At 38.1% G+C, this 18,951-nt stretch overlaps 1 protein-coding gene across 10 annotated transcripts in view; it reads left to right on the top strand.

Annotated features, from left to right (window-relative positions):
* Positions 1–18,951, top strand: part of ATRX (ATRX chromatin remodeler) — a 249,450-nt gene that overhangs the window by 10,823 nt on the left and 219,676 nt on the right. For 9 of the 10 annotated variants that reach the window (XM_079909999.1, XM_079910009.1, XM_079910008.1 and 6 more), the window contains one exon: positions 10,810–10,868. The exons of the other annotated variant lie outside the window; for it this stretch is intronic. Coding sequence is in view for 7 of the 9 variants with exons in the window: in XM_079910009.1 (XP_079766135.1) it covers positions 10,859–10,868 (10 nt within the window). In the remaining 2 variants the exon portion in view is untranslated. The remainder of the gene's footprint in view (positions 1–10,809; positions 10,869–18,951) is intronic. 10 annotated transcript variants of the gene reach the window in all.

Genomic DNA, 18,951 nt, shown 5'->3' with positions numbered 1-18,951 from the left:
AACACAAAACAATTACAAAAATGGGAATAGGAACATACATATCGATAATTACCTTAAATGTAAATGGATTAAACGCTCCAACCAAAAGACAGACGGGCTTAATGGATACAACAACAAGACCCCTATATATGCTGGCTAAAAGAGACCCACTTCAGAGCTAGGGACACATACAAACTGAAAGTGAGAAGATGGAAAAAGATATTCCATGCATATGTAAATCAAAAGAAAGCTGGAGTAGCAATTCTCATATCAGACAAAATAGAGTTTAAAATAAAGACTATTAGAAGAGACAAAGAAGGACACTACATAATGATCAAGGGATTGATCCAAGAAGAAGATATAACAATTGTAAATATTTATGCACCCAACATAGGAGCACCTCAATACATAAGGCAAATGCTAACAGCCATAAAAGGGGAAATCGACAGTAGAATCATAGTAAGGGACTTTAACACCCCACTTTCACCAATGGACAGATCATCTAAAATGAAAATAAATAAGGAAACACAAGCTTTAAATGATACATTAAACAAGATGGACTTAATTGATATTTATAGCACATTCCATTCAAAAACAACAGAATACACTTTCTTCTTAAGTGCTCATGGAACATTCTCCAGGATAGATCATATCTTGGGTCACAAATCAAGCTTTGGTAAATTTAAGAAAATTGAAATCGTGTCAAGTATCTTTTCCAACCACAACACGGTGAGGCTAGATATCAATAACAGGAAAAAGTCTGTAAAAAATACAAACACATGTAGGCTAAACAACACACTGCTTAATAACCAAGAGTTCACTGAAGAAATCAGACGAAATCAAAAAATACCTAGAAACAAATAACAATGAAAACAGGACGACCCAAAACCTATGGGATGCAGCAAAAGCTGTCCTAAGAGGGAAGTTTATAGCAATACGGTCCTACCTTAAGAAACAAGAAACATATTAAGTAAACAACCTGACCTTACACCTAAAGCAATTACACAAAGAGAACAAAAAAACCCCAAAGTTAGAAGAAGGAAAGAAATCATAAAGATCAGATGAGAAATAAATGAAAAAGAAATGAAGGAAACAATAGCAAAGATCAGTAAAACTAAAAGCTGATTCTTTGAGAAGAGAAACAAAATTTATAAATTTATTTATTTAATTAATTTTATTTTTGGCTGCATTGGGTCTTCGTTGATGCGCATGGGCTTTCTCTAGCTGTGGCGAGCGGGGGCTACTCTTCGTTGCGGTGCGCAGGCTTCTCATTGCGGTGACTTCGCTTGTTGCGGAGCACGGTCTCTAGGCGCGCGGGCTTCAGTAGTTGTGGCCCACGGGCTCAGTAGTCGTGGCTCGTGAGCTCTAGAGCGCAGGCTCAGTAGCTGTGGTGCACGGGTGTAGTTGCTCCACGGCATGTGAGATCTTCCCGGACCAGGGCTCGAACCTGTGTCCCCTGCATTGGCAGGCAGATTCTCAACCACTGCGCCACCAGGGAAGCCCGAGAAACAAAATTTATAAACCATTAGCCAGACTCATCACGAAAAAAAGGGAGAAGACTCAGATGAATAGAATTAGAAATGTAAAAGAAGTAACAACTGACACTGCAGAAATACAAAGGATCATGAGAGATTACTACAAGCAGTGATATGCTAATAAAATGGACAACCTGGAAGAAATGGACACATTCTTAGGAAAGCACAACCTTCCGAGACTGAACCAGCAAGAAATAGAAAATATAAATAGACCAATCACAAGCACTGAAATTGACATTCTGATTAAAAATCTTCCAGCAAACAAAAGCCCACAACCAGATGGCTTCACAGGCGAATTCCAGCAAACATTTAGAGAAGAGCTCACACCTATCCTTCTCAAGCTCTTCCAAAATAGAGCAGAGGGAGGAACACTCCCAAACTCATTCTACGAGCCACCATCACCCTGATATCAAAACCAGACAAAGATGTAACAAAGAAAGAAAACTACAGGCCACTAACACTGATGAACATAGATACAAAAATCCTCAACAGAATACTAGCAGACAGAATCGAACAGCACATTAAAAGGATCATACACCATGATCAAGTGAGGTTTCTCTCAGGAATGCAAGGATTCTTCAATATATGCAAATCAATCAATGTGATACACTTATTAACAAATTGAAGAATAAAAACCATATGATCATCTCAATAGATGCAGAAAAAGCTTTCAACAAAATTCAACACCCATTTATGATAAAAACTCTGCAGAAAGTAGGCATAGAGGGAACTTACCTCAACATAATAAACCCATATATGACTAACCCACAGCTAACACCATCCTCAGTGGTGAAGAACTGAAACCATTTCAACTAAGATCAGGAACAAGACAAGGTTGTTCACTCTCACCACTATTATTCAACATAGTTTTGGAAGTTTTAGCCACAGCAATCAGAGCAGAAAAGGAAATAAAAGGAATCCAAATCGGTAAAGAAGAAATAAAGCTGTCACTGTTTGTAGATGACATGATACTATACATATAGAATCCTAATGATGCTTACTAGAAAAGTACTAGAGCTAATCAATGAATTTGGTAAAGTAGCAAGATACAAAATTAATGCACACAACCCTCTTGCATTCCTATACACTAATGATGAAAAATCTGAAAGAGAAATTAAGGGAACACTCCCATTTACCATTGGAACAAAAAGAGTAAAATACCTAGGAATAAACCTACCTAAGGAGACAAAAGACCTGTATGCAGAAAACTGTAAGACACTGATGAAAGAAATTAAATATGATACAAATAGATGGAGAGATATACCATGTTCTTAGATTGGAAGAATCAACATTGTGAAAATGACTCTACTACCCAAAGCAATCTACAGATTCAATGCAATCCCTATCAAACTACCACTGGCATTTTTCACAGAACTAGAACAAAAAATTTTGCAATTTGTATGGAAACACAAAAGACCCCGAATAGCCAAAGCAATCTTGAGAAAGAAAAATGGAGCTGGAGGAATCAGGGTCCGTGACTTCAAACTATACTACAGAGCTACAGTACTCACGACAGTATGAGTACTGACACAAAAACAGAGATATAGATCAGTGGAACAGGATAGAAAGCCCAGAGATAAACCCACACACATATGGTCACCTTATCTTTGATAAAGGAGGCAAGAATATACAGTGGAGAAAAGACAGCTTCTTCAGTAAGTGGTGCTCGGAAAACTGAACAGCTACATGTAAAAGAATGAAATTAGAACACTCTGTAACTCCATACACAAAAATAAACTCAAAATGGATGAAAGACCTAAATATAAGGCCAGACACTATCAAACTCTTAGAGGAAAACATAGGCAGAACACTCTATGACATAAATCACAGCAAGTTCCTTTTTGACCCACTTCCTAGAGAAATGGAAATAAAAACAAAAATAAACAAATGGGACTTCACGAAACTTAAAAGCTTTTGCACAGCAAAGGAAACCATAAACAAGATGAAAAGACAACCCTCAGAATGGGAAAAAATATTTGCAAATGAGGCAACTGACAAAGGATTAATCTCCAGAATTTACAAGCAGCTCATGAAGCTTAATATCTAAAAAACAAACAGTGTGCTCCAAAAATGGGCAAAAGACCTAAATAGCCATTTCTCCAAAGAAATACAGATTGCAAACAAACACATGAAAAGCTGCTCAACATCACTAATCATTAGAGAATTGCTGATCAAAATTACAATAAGGTATCGCCTTACACCAGTGAGAATGGCCATCATCGAAAAATCTACAAACAATAAATGCTGGAGAGGATGTGCAGAAAATGGAACCCTCTTGCACTGTTGGTGGGAATGTAAATTGATAAAGCCACTATGGAGATCAGTATGGAGGTTCCTTAAAAAACTAAAAATAGAACTACCAAACGACCCAGCAATTCCAGTACTGGGCATATACTCTGAGCAAAGCATAATTCAAGAAGAGTCATGTACCACAATGTTCATTGCAGCTCTGTTTACAATAGCCAGGACACGGAAGCAACCTAAGTGTCCATCAACAGATGAATGGTTAAAGAAGATGTGGCACATATATTCAATGGAATATTACTCAGCCATAAAAAGAAACGAAATTGAGTTATTTTTAGTGAGGTGGATGAACCTAGAGTCTGTCATACAGAGTGAAGTAAGTCAGAAAGAGAAAAACAAATACTGTATGGTAACATATATATGGAACCTAAAAAAAAAATTGTTATGAAGAACCTAGTGGGGGACGGGAATAGTATGCAGACATAGTAGAGAATGGACTTGAGTACATGGGGAGGGGGAAGGGAGAGCTGGGAGAAAGTGAGAGAGTGGCATGGACATATATACACTACCAAATGTAAAATTGATAGCTAGTGGGAAGCTGCCGCATAGCAAAGGGAAATCAGCTCGGTGCTTTGTGACCTCCTAGAGGGGTGGGATAGGGAGGGTGGGAGGGAGGGAGACGCAAGAGGGATGAGATATGGGGATACATATATATGTATAGCTGATTCACTTTCTTATAATGCAGAAACTAGCACAGCATTGTAAAGCAATTATACTCCAATAAAGATGTTAAAAAAAAGTCTCTCAACAGATCGAAGATACTTCCTTAAGTTTCTAGTCGATGTCTCATTCATCTCATGTACTATTTTATTGAATGATTTTTTGTGAATGTTTTTTATAACTGTAACCTCAGGAGGTGAACGTGATCCTACCTTCAGGGAGATAAAGAATAATCATCTCCTGGGACTCCCCTGGCAGGCCAGTGATTAAGACTCTGCACTTCCACTGCAGCAGGAGGGGGTTAGATCCCTGGTCTGGGAAGTAAGATTCCACATGCTGTGTGTGGTGTGGCCAAAAAAAGAAAAAAAGAATATCTCCTTTTTACTATATTTCAAAATTAAAAGTTTCCCGAGGGACCTCCCTTGGTGGCGTGGTGGTTACGAATCCGACTGACAGTGCAGGGAACATGGGTTCAAGCCCTGGTCCGGGAAGTTCCCACGTGCCGCGGAGCAACTACTAAGCCTGTGTGCCACAACTGCTGAAGCCCACGCGCCTAGAGCACGTGCTCTGCAACAAGAGAAACCACTGAAGCCTGTGCACCACAACAAAGAGTAGCCACTGCTTGTCTCAACTAGAGAAAGCCCGCACAGCAGCGAAGACCCAACGCAGCCAAAAAAAAAAAAAAAGTTTCCCCAAAATGGGAATATTGTCTTATATAACGTCAATATAGTTAGCAAATTTAGAAATTAACCTTGATACAGTACTGTTTCTAATCTACAGACCTTATTTACATTTTGCCAATCGATTCATAATGTCCTTCATAGCGAAAGACTAAAATATCATTTTTTCTGGTCCAGGATCCAGTTCTGGAATATGCATTGCATTTTATTTTCATGTCTGTTTAATCTTCTTTAATCTGGAGCAGTTCACCGTGCCTTTTTTTTGCCTTCCGTTTTTTGAAGAACACAGGCCAGTTAATTTGGGTTTGTCTGGTGTTTCCTTGTGTTTATGTATTTTGCTAGGGATAGTATGAAGTGATACGCCTTTTTGAGCACATTTTATCAGGAGGCACATCTTTGCTTTTACTATACTTTATTTTATTATTATTTTGTAAAAATATTTATTTATTTGGCTGTGTCGGGTCTTTAGTTGTGGCATGCGGGATCTTCGTTGTGGCATGCAGGATCTTTAGTTGTGGTGCATGGGCTCTTCATTGTGGCATGCGGGCTCCTCTCTAGTTTTGGCGTGCGGGCTCCTGGGCACATGGGTTCAGTAGCAGCACGTGGGCTCTAGAGCGCTCGGGCTTAGTTGCCCCGTGGCATGTGGGCTCTTAGTTCCCCGACCAGGGCTCGAATCCCTGTCTGCTGCATTGGAAGGTGGACTCTTAGCCACTGGACCACCAGGGAAGTCCCTAGTATATTTTAAAAATGGTTTTACTTTTAATACTAATATTATCAGCCCACTTTAGAGATTTTGAAGCTAGGCTTGGTTAATTTCTGTAGAGTTAGAGAGAATTTGCCCACCTCTTATTTTTCTTGCCTTTCCCCTTTCCTCAGATACCCCCAACATTCAAAATCAAAACACCCTATTTATGAATTTTCATTGTGTTTTCTGAGTATCTCCTAAAAATAGAGAACTAAGAGTAAATGTTTCATATTACAGTGACTGGACCTGTTACTGTTAAGTATATGAAATAATGCATTTCTTTTGAAGGCTGCCTGTAGAGCATCCAACACAGCTTATTGAATATTTCAATTTAGAGATAGAAGGGAAAATATTTGATTGTACTAAATGACTTCAGGGCTTTTAAAAAATGCTCAACAAATCAACACTCTTTTCTCTTAAGGAATCCCTGAGCAGGCATTATCTTTATCTTAATAAACATTTAGTATTCCTCTGTTCAAGGAAATTTGTTATTTCTCACATGGGAAAAAGAGGTGAACTCAGACCAGTTTCCTCCTTTGAGGCGTTTACACTCCAGTAGGGAGTACTCTTGAGTTTTAAACAAGGAACGATAAGCTGAATGTGTTGCTCTTAAAGAGAAGTAAAGCAATATTCAGTGGGTGAAGAGGGGAAAGAGAACCTTCTTTGAGCTTAGAGTTGTGGTCAGATGAGATTGGAAAGTCATCTGTGAATTATTTTGCAGAGACCTTCAAATTCTTGCTTAGGATTTTTAAAAATATGTATTTATTTATTTTGGCTGTGCCAGGTCTCAGTTGTCGCACGTGGGATGTTCATTGCGGCATGTTTAGTTGCAGCATGTGGGCTCTTAGTTGCGGCATGCTTGGGGGATCTACTTCCCTGACCAGGGATCTAACCCGGATTCCCTGCATTGGGAGCATGGAGTGTTACCCACTGGACCACCAGGGCAGTCTCTCTTGCTTAGGCATTTGCACTTTATCCTTATTTATAAACATGGGAAGCCCCTGGATGTTTTGAGCATGGGCGTGACAGATATTTAAGTCTGCTCAACTATACCAAATATACTGGATTCTGCATCCGTGGATTTAACCAAACTCGATTGAAAATATTTGGGGAAAAAAGTTCCAGAAAGCAAAACTTGAATTTGCTGCACATAGGCAACTATTTATTTACTTATTTTTTTTGGTTGTGTTGGGTCTTCATTGCTGCGTGCAGGCTTTCTCTAGTTGCGGCGAGTGGGGGCTACTCTTTTTTTTGGGGGGTGGCTACTCTTCGTTGTGGTGCACAGGCTTCTCATTGCGGGGTGGCTACTCTTCGTTGTGGTGCACAGGCTTCTCATTGCGGTGGCTTCTCTTATTGCAGAGCATGGGCTCTAGGCACGCGGGCTTCAGTAGTTGCAGTGCATGGGCCCAGTAGTTGTGGCTTGTGGGCTCTAGAGTGCAGGCTCAGTAGTTGTGACGCACGGGCTTAGTTGCTCCGCGGCATGTGGGATCTTCCTGGACCAGGGCTCGAACCTGTGTCCCCTGCATTGGCAGACGGATTCTTAACAACTGCGCCACCAGGGAAGTCCCCTGCTTTCTTGATCTTGCCACGTTCTTTGCCTCCTTTCTCCATTTGAAGCCTCTGCGTTTGGGTGGGGATGGGGTGTGGCATATTGATGAAATGAACTGTATTTAATCAGTGTGCCAAATAGAATGAAACATTTCTTGAAGTTCCTACTGGGAATTACTGATTTGGCCCATGTGAACATGGTGACTGTTATTGCAATTAAAAAATTCTGAATGTTACGCAGAGATCACTATTTATACATAAGGTAAAATGTAGGTCTTATTCAAATGTTGCTGCTTTATTACTCAAACTTGCATCTTTTTACCTGCATTAGAGCACTTATATCTTTGTATTCAAAACAGTAGACTGGAATTTGTTCAGTCCTCCATTGTTTCTTCATTGTTTTGGAAAGTGACGTTTTCTGACAAATTCTGAATAGTGTTTATTTGCTAAAGTAGGTACTGTTGGTACTGAGTCTAATAAAACCAGAAATACCTAGGTTCTGCCCTTAAGTGCTTTTAGAATAAAACTAAGCTAATAACACAAGACAAGAAGATATTTAGTGAATTGTATAAACATATTTTTCTGGCAGCAAATATGGAGATAGGTTATACATGCACACTTATGAACTATCAATATAGATTTTTTTTTTTTGGTTGTGTTGGGTCTTCGTTGCTGTGTGCAGGCTTTCTCTACTTGCTGCGAGCAGGGGCTACTCTTCGTTATGGTGCGTGGACTTCTCGTTGCGGTGGCTTCTCTTGTAGAGCACAGGCTCTAGGCACACAGCTTCAGTAGTTGTGGCACATGGGCTCAGTAGTTGTGGCCCACGGGCTCTAGAACGCAGGCTCAGTAGTTGTGGCACATGGGTTTAGTTGCTCCGCGGCATGTGGGATCTCCCCGGACCAGGGCTCGAACCCGTGTCCCCTGCCTTGGCAGGCAGATTCTTAACCACTGTGCCAACAGGAAAGTCCCAATACAGATTTTTTTTTTCTTTGCGGTACGCGGGCCTCTCACTGTTGTGGCTTCTCTCGTTGCGGAGTACAGGCTCCAGACGCGCAGGCTCAGTGGCCATGGCTCACGGGCCCAGCCGCTCCGCGGCATGTGGGATCTTCCCGGACCAGGGCATGAACCCGTGTCCCCTGCATCGGCAGGCGGACTCTCAAGCACTGCGCCACCAGGGAAGCCCCCAATACAGATTTTTAAAAAAATTATTTATTTTATTTTTGGCTGCATTGGGTCTTTGTTGCTGCACGTGGGCTTTCTCTAGTTGCGGTGAGCGGGGGCTACTCTTCATTACGGTGCACAGGCTTCTCATTCCGGTGGCTTCTCTTGTTGTGGAGCATGGGCTCTAGGCACACGGGCTTCAGTAGTTGTGGCCCACGGGCTCAGTAGTTGTGGCCCATGGGCTCTAGAGTGCAGGCTCAGTAGTTGTGGTGCACGGGCTTAATTGCTCCGCGGCATGTGGGATCTTCTCGGACCAGGGCTAGAACCTGTGTCCCCTGCATTGGCAGGCGGATTCTTAATCACTGTGCCACCAGGGAAGTTCCCAGAGACATAATTTAGAAGTTTTTTAGTTTTATAAGTTTATTTAAGTGATGCCATATAATACATATGATTTTGCAACTTCCTTTTTCGGTTCAGTATTGTTCTGGGGATTTTGAGGTAACTTTAGATCTGCACTGTTCAATATAATAGCCATTAACTATCTGTGGCTGTTGAGCACCTGAAATGTGGCCAGTGTGAATTAAGATGTGCTGGAAGTGTATTTGCTCAGAGGATTTCAAAGACTTAGTACAAAAAAAATGTAAAATATCTTATTACTAATTATTTTATATTAATTACATATTGAAATGATGATTTGCATATATTGGGTTAAATAAGATTAAAATTAATTTCACCTGCTTTTTCTTTTTTCAAAATGTTTCTAGAAATTTTTAAATTATATTCGTGGCTTACATTATATCTCTGTTGAACAAACTGATCTGGAATGCTCACTTTTCATTTTATTAGTTTTGAGTTGAATGTGTGTACTACAATTCATCTGTCTACCATTGGTGGGTATTTAGAATTTTTTCTAATTTGGTGCTATTAAAAAGTGTTAGAACATTCTTAAATGTGTCTCCTTTGCACATATGCTGGAGTTTCTTTAGGAGGTCAATTTTATTTTTTATTGTAAGATGATTGCCAAATTGATCTCCATAATGGTTTTACTAATTTACACTTCCAGTGGCAGTTTGAGAATTTTCTTATTCTATAGTTGTTCACCCTGGCCAATGTGGTTTTGTAGACAACTATAACTTAACAGCTGAAGCAAGCATTGGTAATTCTTTAAGTGTGTCAGCTTATTTCTCTTTGTGAATCTTTTGTAATAGTCAGTGCACATAGCCCTTTTTTTCTGCACTATTTATGTTCTGAATAAATAAAAATTGATTTTAAAATTTAGCAGCCATGCTACAGATCCTAATAGGAGGCAGCTGCAATTCCTGCAACAAAAGCATATCTGTCGTTAAGTGCTGTTAGCTTGAGAAAAAACTTCTGGCATCTTTACATGATGGAATACTATACTGCCATTAAAAATTGTTTTAGGAAAATAACGATGCAGGAAAATATTCACTGTGTATTAACAGAGGGAAGAGGTTACAAAGCAGTAAAGTAACCATTCGATTTTGTTAAAAACAATGAAAATGCGTGCTAACATTTTCCCCTATGATTATCTCTACATGGTGGGATTTTACCTGACATTTTATTTTGTACTTCACACTTTTCTTTATATTGCACTTTCTATAGTGGACTTATTAGGGAAGGAGGATGTGGAGGGAGTCCTTAGCAACAATCAGCTAAAACTTCCACATCTGGAATATTATTATAGGCAAGGGAGAGTAAATGAGCTGTAATTGTTCCCATTCTAGATATTAAATATCAGGCTTTCCTTAAGATACAAATGGACCCAACTATATTATTCTATACCCATTGTTTTTCCAGTATTACAGGAAGTTTTCCAAGAATTAGGGATTGTCATTTAACTTCAGTAAGAAGACCATTTGCATTTGATGTGTTCTACTCTTGGGGAAAAGAAATAGTGGAAAAATGGATTATTCTCCAGTCCTTTGGAATAAAATTCAGACAGTTTGAGCTCCGGTCTCAACTTGCTTTCATTTGGAATTACCTCATGTATGGCTAGATTTGGGTTCAAATCCAGTTCTCTTTGTAACCTTTGGAACGTTACCCAACTTTTGCGTTGTTCTTTTATCTATGCAGTGGAGACAGTAATACCTAAATGAAAATCTTTATGAGCTGTATAGCATAGTGTAAGCGCTTAACAAAATTGAGTTGCTTTATCTCCTCCTTTTCTATTTTTCAGAGTGGATGCACTTAATAGCTGGAGACAGAACTGATTAGGTATCAATTTCATGAAAAGAGGTATGAGTAGCTCTGATGTACATATCAAAAAGTAGAGAAGTTACTTATAAGTTGATTCTGATTTTTCATACCTTCCCCCTCAGGTTTCTATCACCTGGAGCATTGAGTTCACTAGATTCTAAAGATAAACCAAACACTGTATTTTCAAAGATTATCTAATCTGTTTATATATCTTTTCCCCTTGGAATGATGGTTTTGTTGCTCTTGTAAAAACATTAATACTATCTCAGACCTTAATCAGCAGTTATCAAAACTCCATTTAGCTAGTGATTGCATTGCAGACTTTATCTGATTCCGTTTTTATTGATTAGGGACGTAAGCTTTATTTTTATCTGGAGAGATTTGCTTTTTATAACTCCCTCAAAATTGAGTAGGAGTCCACAAATTAAATGATTAGCTCAATGGCTTGTAGATGGGCTTCGTTAAAGCACTGAATGCTTAGCTATAGATATAGGAATTATGTGACTTTGTCTTCTCTCAGAAAACCTAGATTTTGTTTTTCTCCCCTTTCTTCTTTACCAAAAGAGAAATGAGAATCTTATTTAAATTGGATTTCAGTACTCTTTGCATTACAATATATAGGTATATAGATTCACTCTGATTCAAGTTGTAGAAGAAAATTGATTTTCTTACAATGGGCAAAGTAAAATTGCATTTCTGCTTCATCTGAGGATAGTTTGTTTTTTAACCTATTTAAAACTAAGTTCATTCCCTTTGAGCTAAAATGTACTTCATCCCAATAAAAACTTTCCAAAGGTTTCTTTTTTTGAGGGAACTTAGTATGCTTTTGTTAGAAAATAAAGATAGTGATATAATACTTGCACTTATTAATTTTTGTGTTAAAGTGAATAGAATATATTGAATTTAGATAGATGTGCCTCGAATGGAATAAATCTAAGTTTTTCAAATATTTATGCATATTTCTCACCCTCAACTGATTTTTATTTTCTCTTGATTCTGTATAAAACCATTACACCTTTCTCTTTTAATACAGGGAATATCCGTGGTTCAGTGTTTGCTTTCCCAAGGTATTCTTCAGGAAATTCCTGATTCTCTAGCAAACTTTGCTTTTTAAAATGGAGGTTAGCAGGTGTTGGAAATAAGGTTAAGAGTTTTAACCCTAAAGGAAACTGTATAAAAATTAGATGAAAAAAATTACATGTATGAGAGATTTAAAAGCATTAGGAAATTCACAGTTATAAGGATGGTTCCCCTTTCTTCCCTAGATTATTCCTGGGATACTTAACAGCCTTTCTTTACCATTAGATTGTGAGTTCCTTAGGGTCAGGTATTATGTATTTATTTTTTATTGCAATACTACGTACTCACAATATATTCAGCATTTGGTAAATATTGTAAAATGAATAAGTGAATCTTACTCCTCATGAATAAAAAGTGAAATCTGACTGACTTACGGTTAAAACTCTTAGGTCAGTTTGGGAAGAGTTTAAATGGAAGTTTTTCAGGCAAGTGATATTTGTGAAGCTGACCTGAATTGCCTTTGTTTTGAAATTTTAATGCTTTACAGATGCTTTAAAGGGTTTTCCAAAAAGCTTGAACAATTAGAGAGTTATATCTCAACAAAGTTATATCTCTTAAATTAACAAGTATCTGATTTGCTTATATTATAACGTCTGGATTATAGCTCATCTTTCCACTGAGGCATCAGCCCACTGAAAGAAAGAGATTGATATGACTTTCAGATGTTAAAGTCGGACTGGAAAATTAGAAACTCAGGATGTTAGCCTTTTCTGAATCTCTTTTATTTAGTCTTGCGGAATGATAAGAAAATCATTTAATAGTTAAAGAAGATACGATATTTACCATTTATTATTTACGATAATACCATTCTGATAGCTGATATTAGTTTAAAATTTCCAGGATTGGATCCATCAACTGAAAGAAATGAATGAGGAAGTTTAACCAGAGGGACAAGGAATGATTTGTAGTTTTGGGTGGTAAGACTGTCATAGAGTTAGGTTACACATACAGCACAAGATACTCAGATGTTAGGATGAGTACACGCAGACTAGGAGCGCTAGTCGTCTTGAGATAGGAGGATTAGAGTTGATGTTGAACAGGTTTGTTTGGTTATTTTCTACTCATCTATCAGAATGTAGAACTTACTGATTTTCTCTTGTTTCTTCTTAGTTGAGTCCTTTCTTCATGCTAATCTTTATATAACTTTAATATCTAAGCATTGTTTATATAATTAGTTCGCTTCTGATCAACTCCTTTTGGATTATTCTGTTTACTTCTATAAAGGGATGTTTTCTACAAAATTTAGAAAGACTGTTCTGCTTTTTAACTCAAATAAGTTAGATCCAAGTTTTTGTGAAAAAAGAGATTGCCTCCTTTTTGCTTTTAGAGAAATGTTCAATGGTACTCAAGAGATTTTTAGTGGCTCTTTGTATTCAGTATACTTATTTATGAAAGACTAACTTTTAATATATCTTCTTGTTTTGGGACTCAAAAAAAAGGTCTTATATTTTAGTAGTGCCTTGTTTGTTGTGGTAAATTTTGGATTCTGTTTTCAGAAAAATAAAATCTATCTTCTAAGATGATTATTCTATGGTGCCCATGCTGGATATGCCCTGTCATCTCATATACTTAATTTTTATGTCCTTAGATGGCTAAGAGGCCTGAATGATTTTTTGAGATGATGTAAAAGAGATACCAGTGTTATTTCCTGTTTCAGTATTTTTTTTGTTCCCCTCCCTTTTCTTCTTTTTGTAAAGGAACAAAAATTTGTTGTATTCCCAGAAATTCTTCAAGTATAAGATGTTAATAACATTTCCCAAGGGTCAAGAGAAGCATGTGGCTTTAAAAAGTCTAGGTCTTTTAGAGGATACCTAGAGGAATCTCTGAAGAATTTAGAGGGTAGATACCATTTAACTTCCCTTATTTGCGGCACAAGTTTTATACCAGACTGTGTGGTACATTGATCCTTCCTATGTCCCACTATAAAATTACTGTTAAACAATTAATGTTAAATAGAAAGAATATTACAATAATAAGATTCAGGTAGAGTTGAAGGCTGGAAAAGTCTTATTGTAGATAACAGAAATTGTAAAACCATATTGTAAAACCTTGTGCTCTTGTGAACATGAAGTGTGGACACTTGATTCTTTTTTTTTTTTCCTCCGGTACGCGGGCCTCTCACTGTTGTGGCCTCTCCCGTTGCGGAGTACAGGCTCCGGACGCGGAGGCTCAGTGGCCATGGCTCACGGACCTAGCCGCTCCGCGGCATGTGGGATCTTCCCGGACCGGGACACGAACCCATGTGCCCTGCATCGGCAGGCGGACTCTCAACCACTGCGCCACCAGGGAAGCCCTTGATTCTTTTTTTTAATACTGAATGTGGAATTTTTCAGAAGCAGAGCTTCATGAAAGGCTTGATATCCTACGGTGAGATCCTGGGTAGAAGAAACTTGTGCTTTTTCTACATCATTTTTAATATCGTCAATCAGTGTTCACTGCTACTTGGCCTCCAAAGCACCAAAGTAGCTATCTAGTTTGACAGATGAGTTTTAAAAAAGATATAGATAACAGATTTATTTTAATTTCTGTTTCTATTCCGTAGTTTTATAATCTGTGCTGAACCAAAAAATTCAAGCAGTATAGCAGATCGATTACTTCCTATTCACTGCTTTTAAAGCTAAAGATATTCAAGTAATATCCTCAGATCTTGTTAAAACTTTTAGTTTGAGTCAGTTTTTCCCCTAACTCTTGTTCAGGGTAGAAATTGTATGAAAGGTCTAAATTCTAGTGCAATTGCTGTCAAAAGATCTCTGAACAACTCAGCTAATGTCCAAGTCATTTTCTAAAAATTAACAACTTTATTGATGTAAATCACATACCACAGTCTATCCATTTAAAGGGTACAATTTTGTGGTTTTAGTATACTCACAAATCTGTACAGCCATCAACAGAATATTCATCACTCCAACAAGAAAGCCTATACCAATTAGTGGTTACTCCTCATTTTCCCCCATATCCCTACCCCAGATCCTGACAACCACTATTTTATTTTCTATCTCTATGGATTTGCATATTTTGAACATTTCCTGTAAAAGGAATCATACAGTATGTGATCTTTTGTGATTGGCTACATTCATTTAGCATATTTTCAGGGTACATCCATGTTGTAGGATGACTCAGAACTTTACTCCTTTTTATTGCTGAAAAATATACATTCATCATTTCATGGATATTTGGTTTGTTTCTACTTTTTGGTTATTATGAATCATTGCTGCTGTGAACATTTGTGTATAAATTTTTGTGTGGGCATTTATTTTCATTTCTTTTTGGAATCCTGGGTCATATGGAAACTCTATGTTTAACTTTTTGTGCAACTGTCAAAACTGTTTTTCAGTTTTGTATTATTTTACAAATAGTAAAGTGTGCCTTTTTTTTTTTTTTTGCGGTACACGGGCCTCTCACTGTTGTGGCCTCTCCTGTTGCGGAGCATCTGGACGCGCAGGCTCAGCGGCCATGGCTCATGGGCCCAGCCGCTCCGCGGCATATGCGATCTTCTCGGACCCGGGCACAAACCCTCGTCCCCTGCATCGGCAGGCGGACTCTCAACCACTGCACCACCTGGGAATCCCCAAAGTGTGCTATTTTATGTTCACATCAGCAGTGTATGAGGGTTCCAATTTTTCCACATCCTCACTAATACCTCCTGTTGACCATCTTTTAAATTATACCCATTCTGGTGGGTATGAAGTAATATCTTGTGTTTATTTTTACTGTGGTAAAATATACATAACATAATATTTATCACTTTAACCATTTGTAAATGTGCAGTTCAGTGGCATTAAGTACATTCACAATACGTAACAGTCACCACCATGTGTACCCAAAACTCTTTGATCATCCCCAACAAAAAACTCTGTACCCATCTTGATAGTCTCTTTAATAAATGGTGCTGTGTCAATTGGATATCTACATGTGAAAGAAGGTTGGACCCATAGTTTACACCATATACAACTAAAAATACCTAAATTTCAGAGCTAAAAGTATAAAACTCTTAGGAGAAAACATAAGGACCTTGGATTTGTCAGTGGTCTCTAAATAAGATGGAAACAACACAGGCAAGAAGAGAAAAATATAGATAATACAGACTTCATTAAAATAAAAAATGTGTGTGTTAAAGGACACTATCAAGAGAGTGAAGACAACCCACAGAAATAGAAGAAAATGTATGCAAATCATATATCTGATAAAGATTTAATATCCAGAATATATAAAGAAGTTTTGCAACTCAGCACCAAAAGGACAACTCAGAAAGTGTACAAAGGACTTGAATAGAAATCCCTTTACTTTTTAAAAAAAAATTGTGATAAAATAACATAACATAAACCTTTTGAAGGTGTACATTTCAATAATGTTAAGTACATTTTTATATTGTTGTGCAACCAATCTCCAGAACTTTTTCATCTTGGAAAACTGAAACTCTGGGGACTTCCCTGGTGTCCAGTGGCTAAGACTCCACGTTCCCAGTGCAGGGGGCCTGGGTTCAATCCCTGGTCAGGGAACCAGATCCTACATGCTGCAACTAAGAGTTCACATGCCGCAGCTAAAAAGATCCCGCATGCCGCAACTAAGACCTGGCACAGCCAAATAAATAAATAAATATTTTAAAAGAAAAAATAACACAAACTCTACACCCTATAAACAACAACTCCCCATTTCCCTTGGCTTCCCTTTACTTATAATCATTGTCTTTATATTTAAAGTGGATTTCTTGTAGACAGCATATATTTGGGTCTTGGTTTTAGTCCTCTCTGACATCTGACTGTATCCATCTCACACTCTGACACACTCTCTTAGTTGGTGTACTTAGAATATTCACATTTTAAGTGAATTTTGATATAGTTGGTTTAATATCTACCATGTTTGTAACTTTTCTCTTCATTGTACTTGTTTTTTACCTTCTCCTTTTTTGTCTTTTTAAAAAATATTTATTTATTTATTTTATTTTTGGCTGCATCAGGTCTTAGTTGCAGGATCTTTGTTGTGGCATGTGGGATCTTCCGTTGCGGCGCATGGGCTTCTCTCTAGTTGCTGTGTGCGGGCTTCTCTCTAGTTGTGGCGCATGGGCTCAGTAGTTGCAGCGCGGGGGCTTAGTTGCCCCGTGGCATGTGGGATCTTAGTTTCCCGACCAGGGATGGAACCCACGTTGCCTGCATTGGAAGGCGGATTCTTAACCACTGGTCCACCAGGGAAGTCCCTTTGCCTTTTTTTTTTTAAGTCTTTATTGAATTTGTTACAATGTTGCTTCTGTTTTATGTTTTGGTTTTTGGCTGGGAGGACCAGGGATCGAATCCACACCCCTTGCGTTGAAAGGCAAAGCCTCAACCACTGGACCGCCAGGGAAGTCCCTGCCTTTGTTTTGTTTTGTTTTTTTTAACATCTTTATTAGAGTATAATTGCTTTACAATGTTGTGTTAGTTTCTGCTGTATAACAAAGTGAATCAGCTATCCTGCCTTTGCTTTTAATTGAACATTTATATGATTTCATTTTCCTTCCTCTTTTAACTTATAAATTATACTTCTTTAAACATTTTATTGGTTGCCTTATAGTTTGCAATATGCATTTATAACTAGTCTAAGTCCATTTTTAAATGACACTGTACCACTTCACAAGTACTGTAGATAGCTTATAATAGTATTCCCAATTCCTCTCCTTATCCATAAGCTATAATTATCCAATGCATTTTTGCTGTTATTAGTTTGGACAGTTAACTATTAGGTCAGTTAAGAATAAGAAACATAGGGGCTTCCCTGGTGGTGCAGTGGTTGAGAGTCCGCCTGCCAATGCAGGGGACACAGGTTCGTGCCCCGGTCTGGGAAGATCCCACATGCCCCGGAGTGGCTAGGCCCGTGAGCCATGGCCGCTGAGCCTGCGCATCTGGAGCCTGTGCTCCACAATGGGAGAGGCCGCAACAGTGAGAGGCCCGCGTACCACGCACAAAAAAAAAAAAAACAAAAGAATAAGAAACATAAAAGATGTTATTTTACCCTCATTTATTCCTTCTCTAACGCTCTTCCTTACTTTATGTAGATGCATGTTTCTGCCCTATATAATTTTTTTTTATTATTATTTTTTGACCACGCCCTGCAGCATGCAGAATCTTAGTTCCCTGACTAGGGATCAAACCCGTGTCCCCTGCATTGGGAGTGTGGAGTCTTAACCACTGGACCACCAGGGAAGTCCCATATAATTTTTTTCTCTCTAAAGAACTTCTTTCAACATTTCTTGCAAGGAAAGTCTGCTGGCAACAAATGCCTTTGGTTTTTGTTTGTCTGAGAAAGTATTTTTCTTTTACCTTTGAAGAATCATTTTGCTGGGTACATTATTCTAGCTTGGTGGGGTTTTTTTCCCCCAATACTTTAAATAATTCATTCTACTGTCTTCCTGCTTGCATAGTTTCTGACAACACATAAGATGGAATGCTTATCCTTGTTCCTCTATAGATAAGATGTTTTGTTTTTTTTTCTCCTGGCTTTTTAAAAGATTTTTCTCTCTGTCTTTGGTTTTCTGCTGTTTGCATATGACATAGCTAGGTGTAGATATTTGCTATTTACCCTGCTTGGTATCCTGCTTCTGTGGTATCTGTCATTGATTTTGGAAGTATTTCCACCATTCTTTTATATCAAACATTTCTTCTCTTTTCCTTCTTCTCCTTTGTATTCCCATGACATGTATGTTACAACTTTTGTAATTATTCTACAGTTATAGTTTTTCTGTTCCCTTTTATTTGTTCTTTTTTCTCTTTGCATTTCCGTTTGGAAAGTTTCTATTGACATGTCCTCAGCCTCACTGATTCTTTCCTCTTCAGTCTCATTGATCCTTTCCTTGACTATGTCCATTCTGTTGATGAACCCATCAAAGGCATTCTTTATTTCTTTTACAGTGTGTTGGATTTGTAGCATTTTATTTTATTTATTTGAGTTTTCATCTCTCTGCTTATGGTACCCAATTATTCTTGCACACTGCCTACTTTATCTATTGAGTCCTTATCATTCTAGTCATAGTTATTTTAAATTTCCCTGTCTGATAATTCCAAAAATCTGT

Source organism: Stenella coeruleoalba, assembly GCF_951394435.1.
Source record: "Stenella coeruleoalba genome assembly, chromosome: X".
Taxonomy (NCBI): domain Eukaryota; kingdom Metazoa; phylum Chordata; class Mammalia; order Artiodactyla; family Delphinidae; genus Stenella; species Stenella coeruleoalba.
The sequence above is the reverse complement of the archived record's forward strand: the minus strand, read 5'-3'. Positions and strand labels throughout refer to the sequence as shown.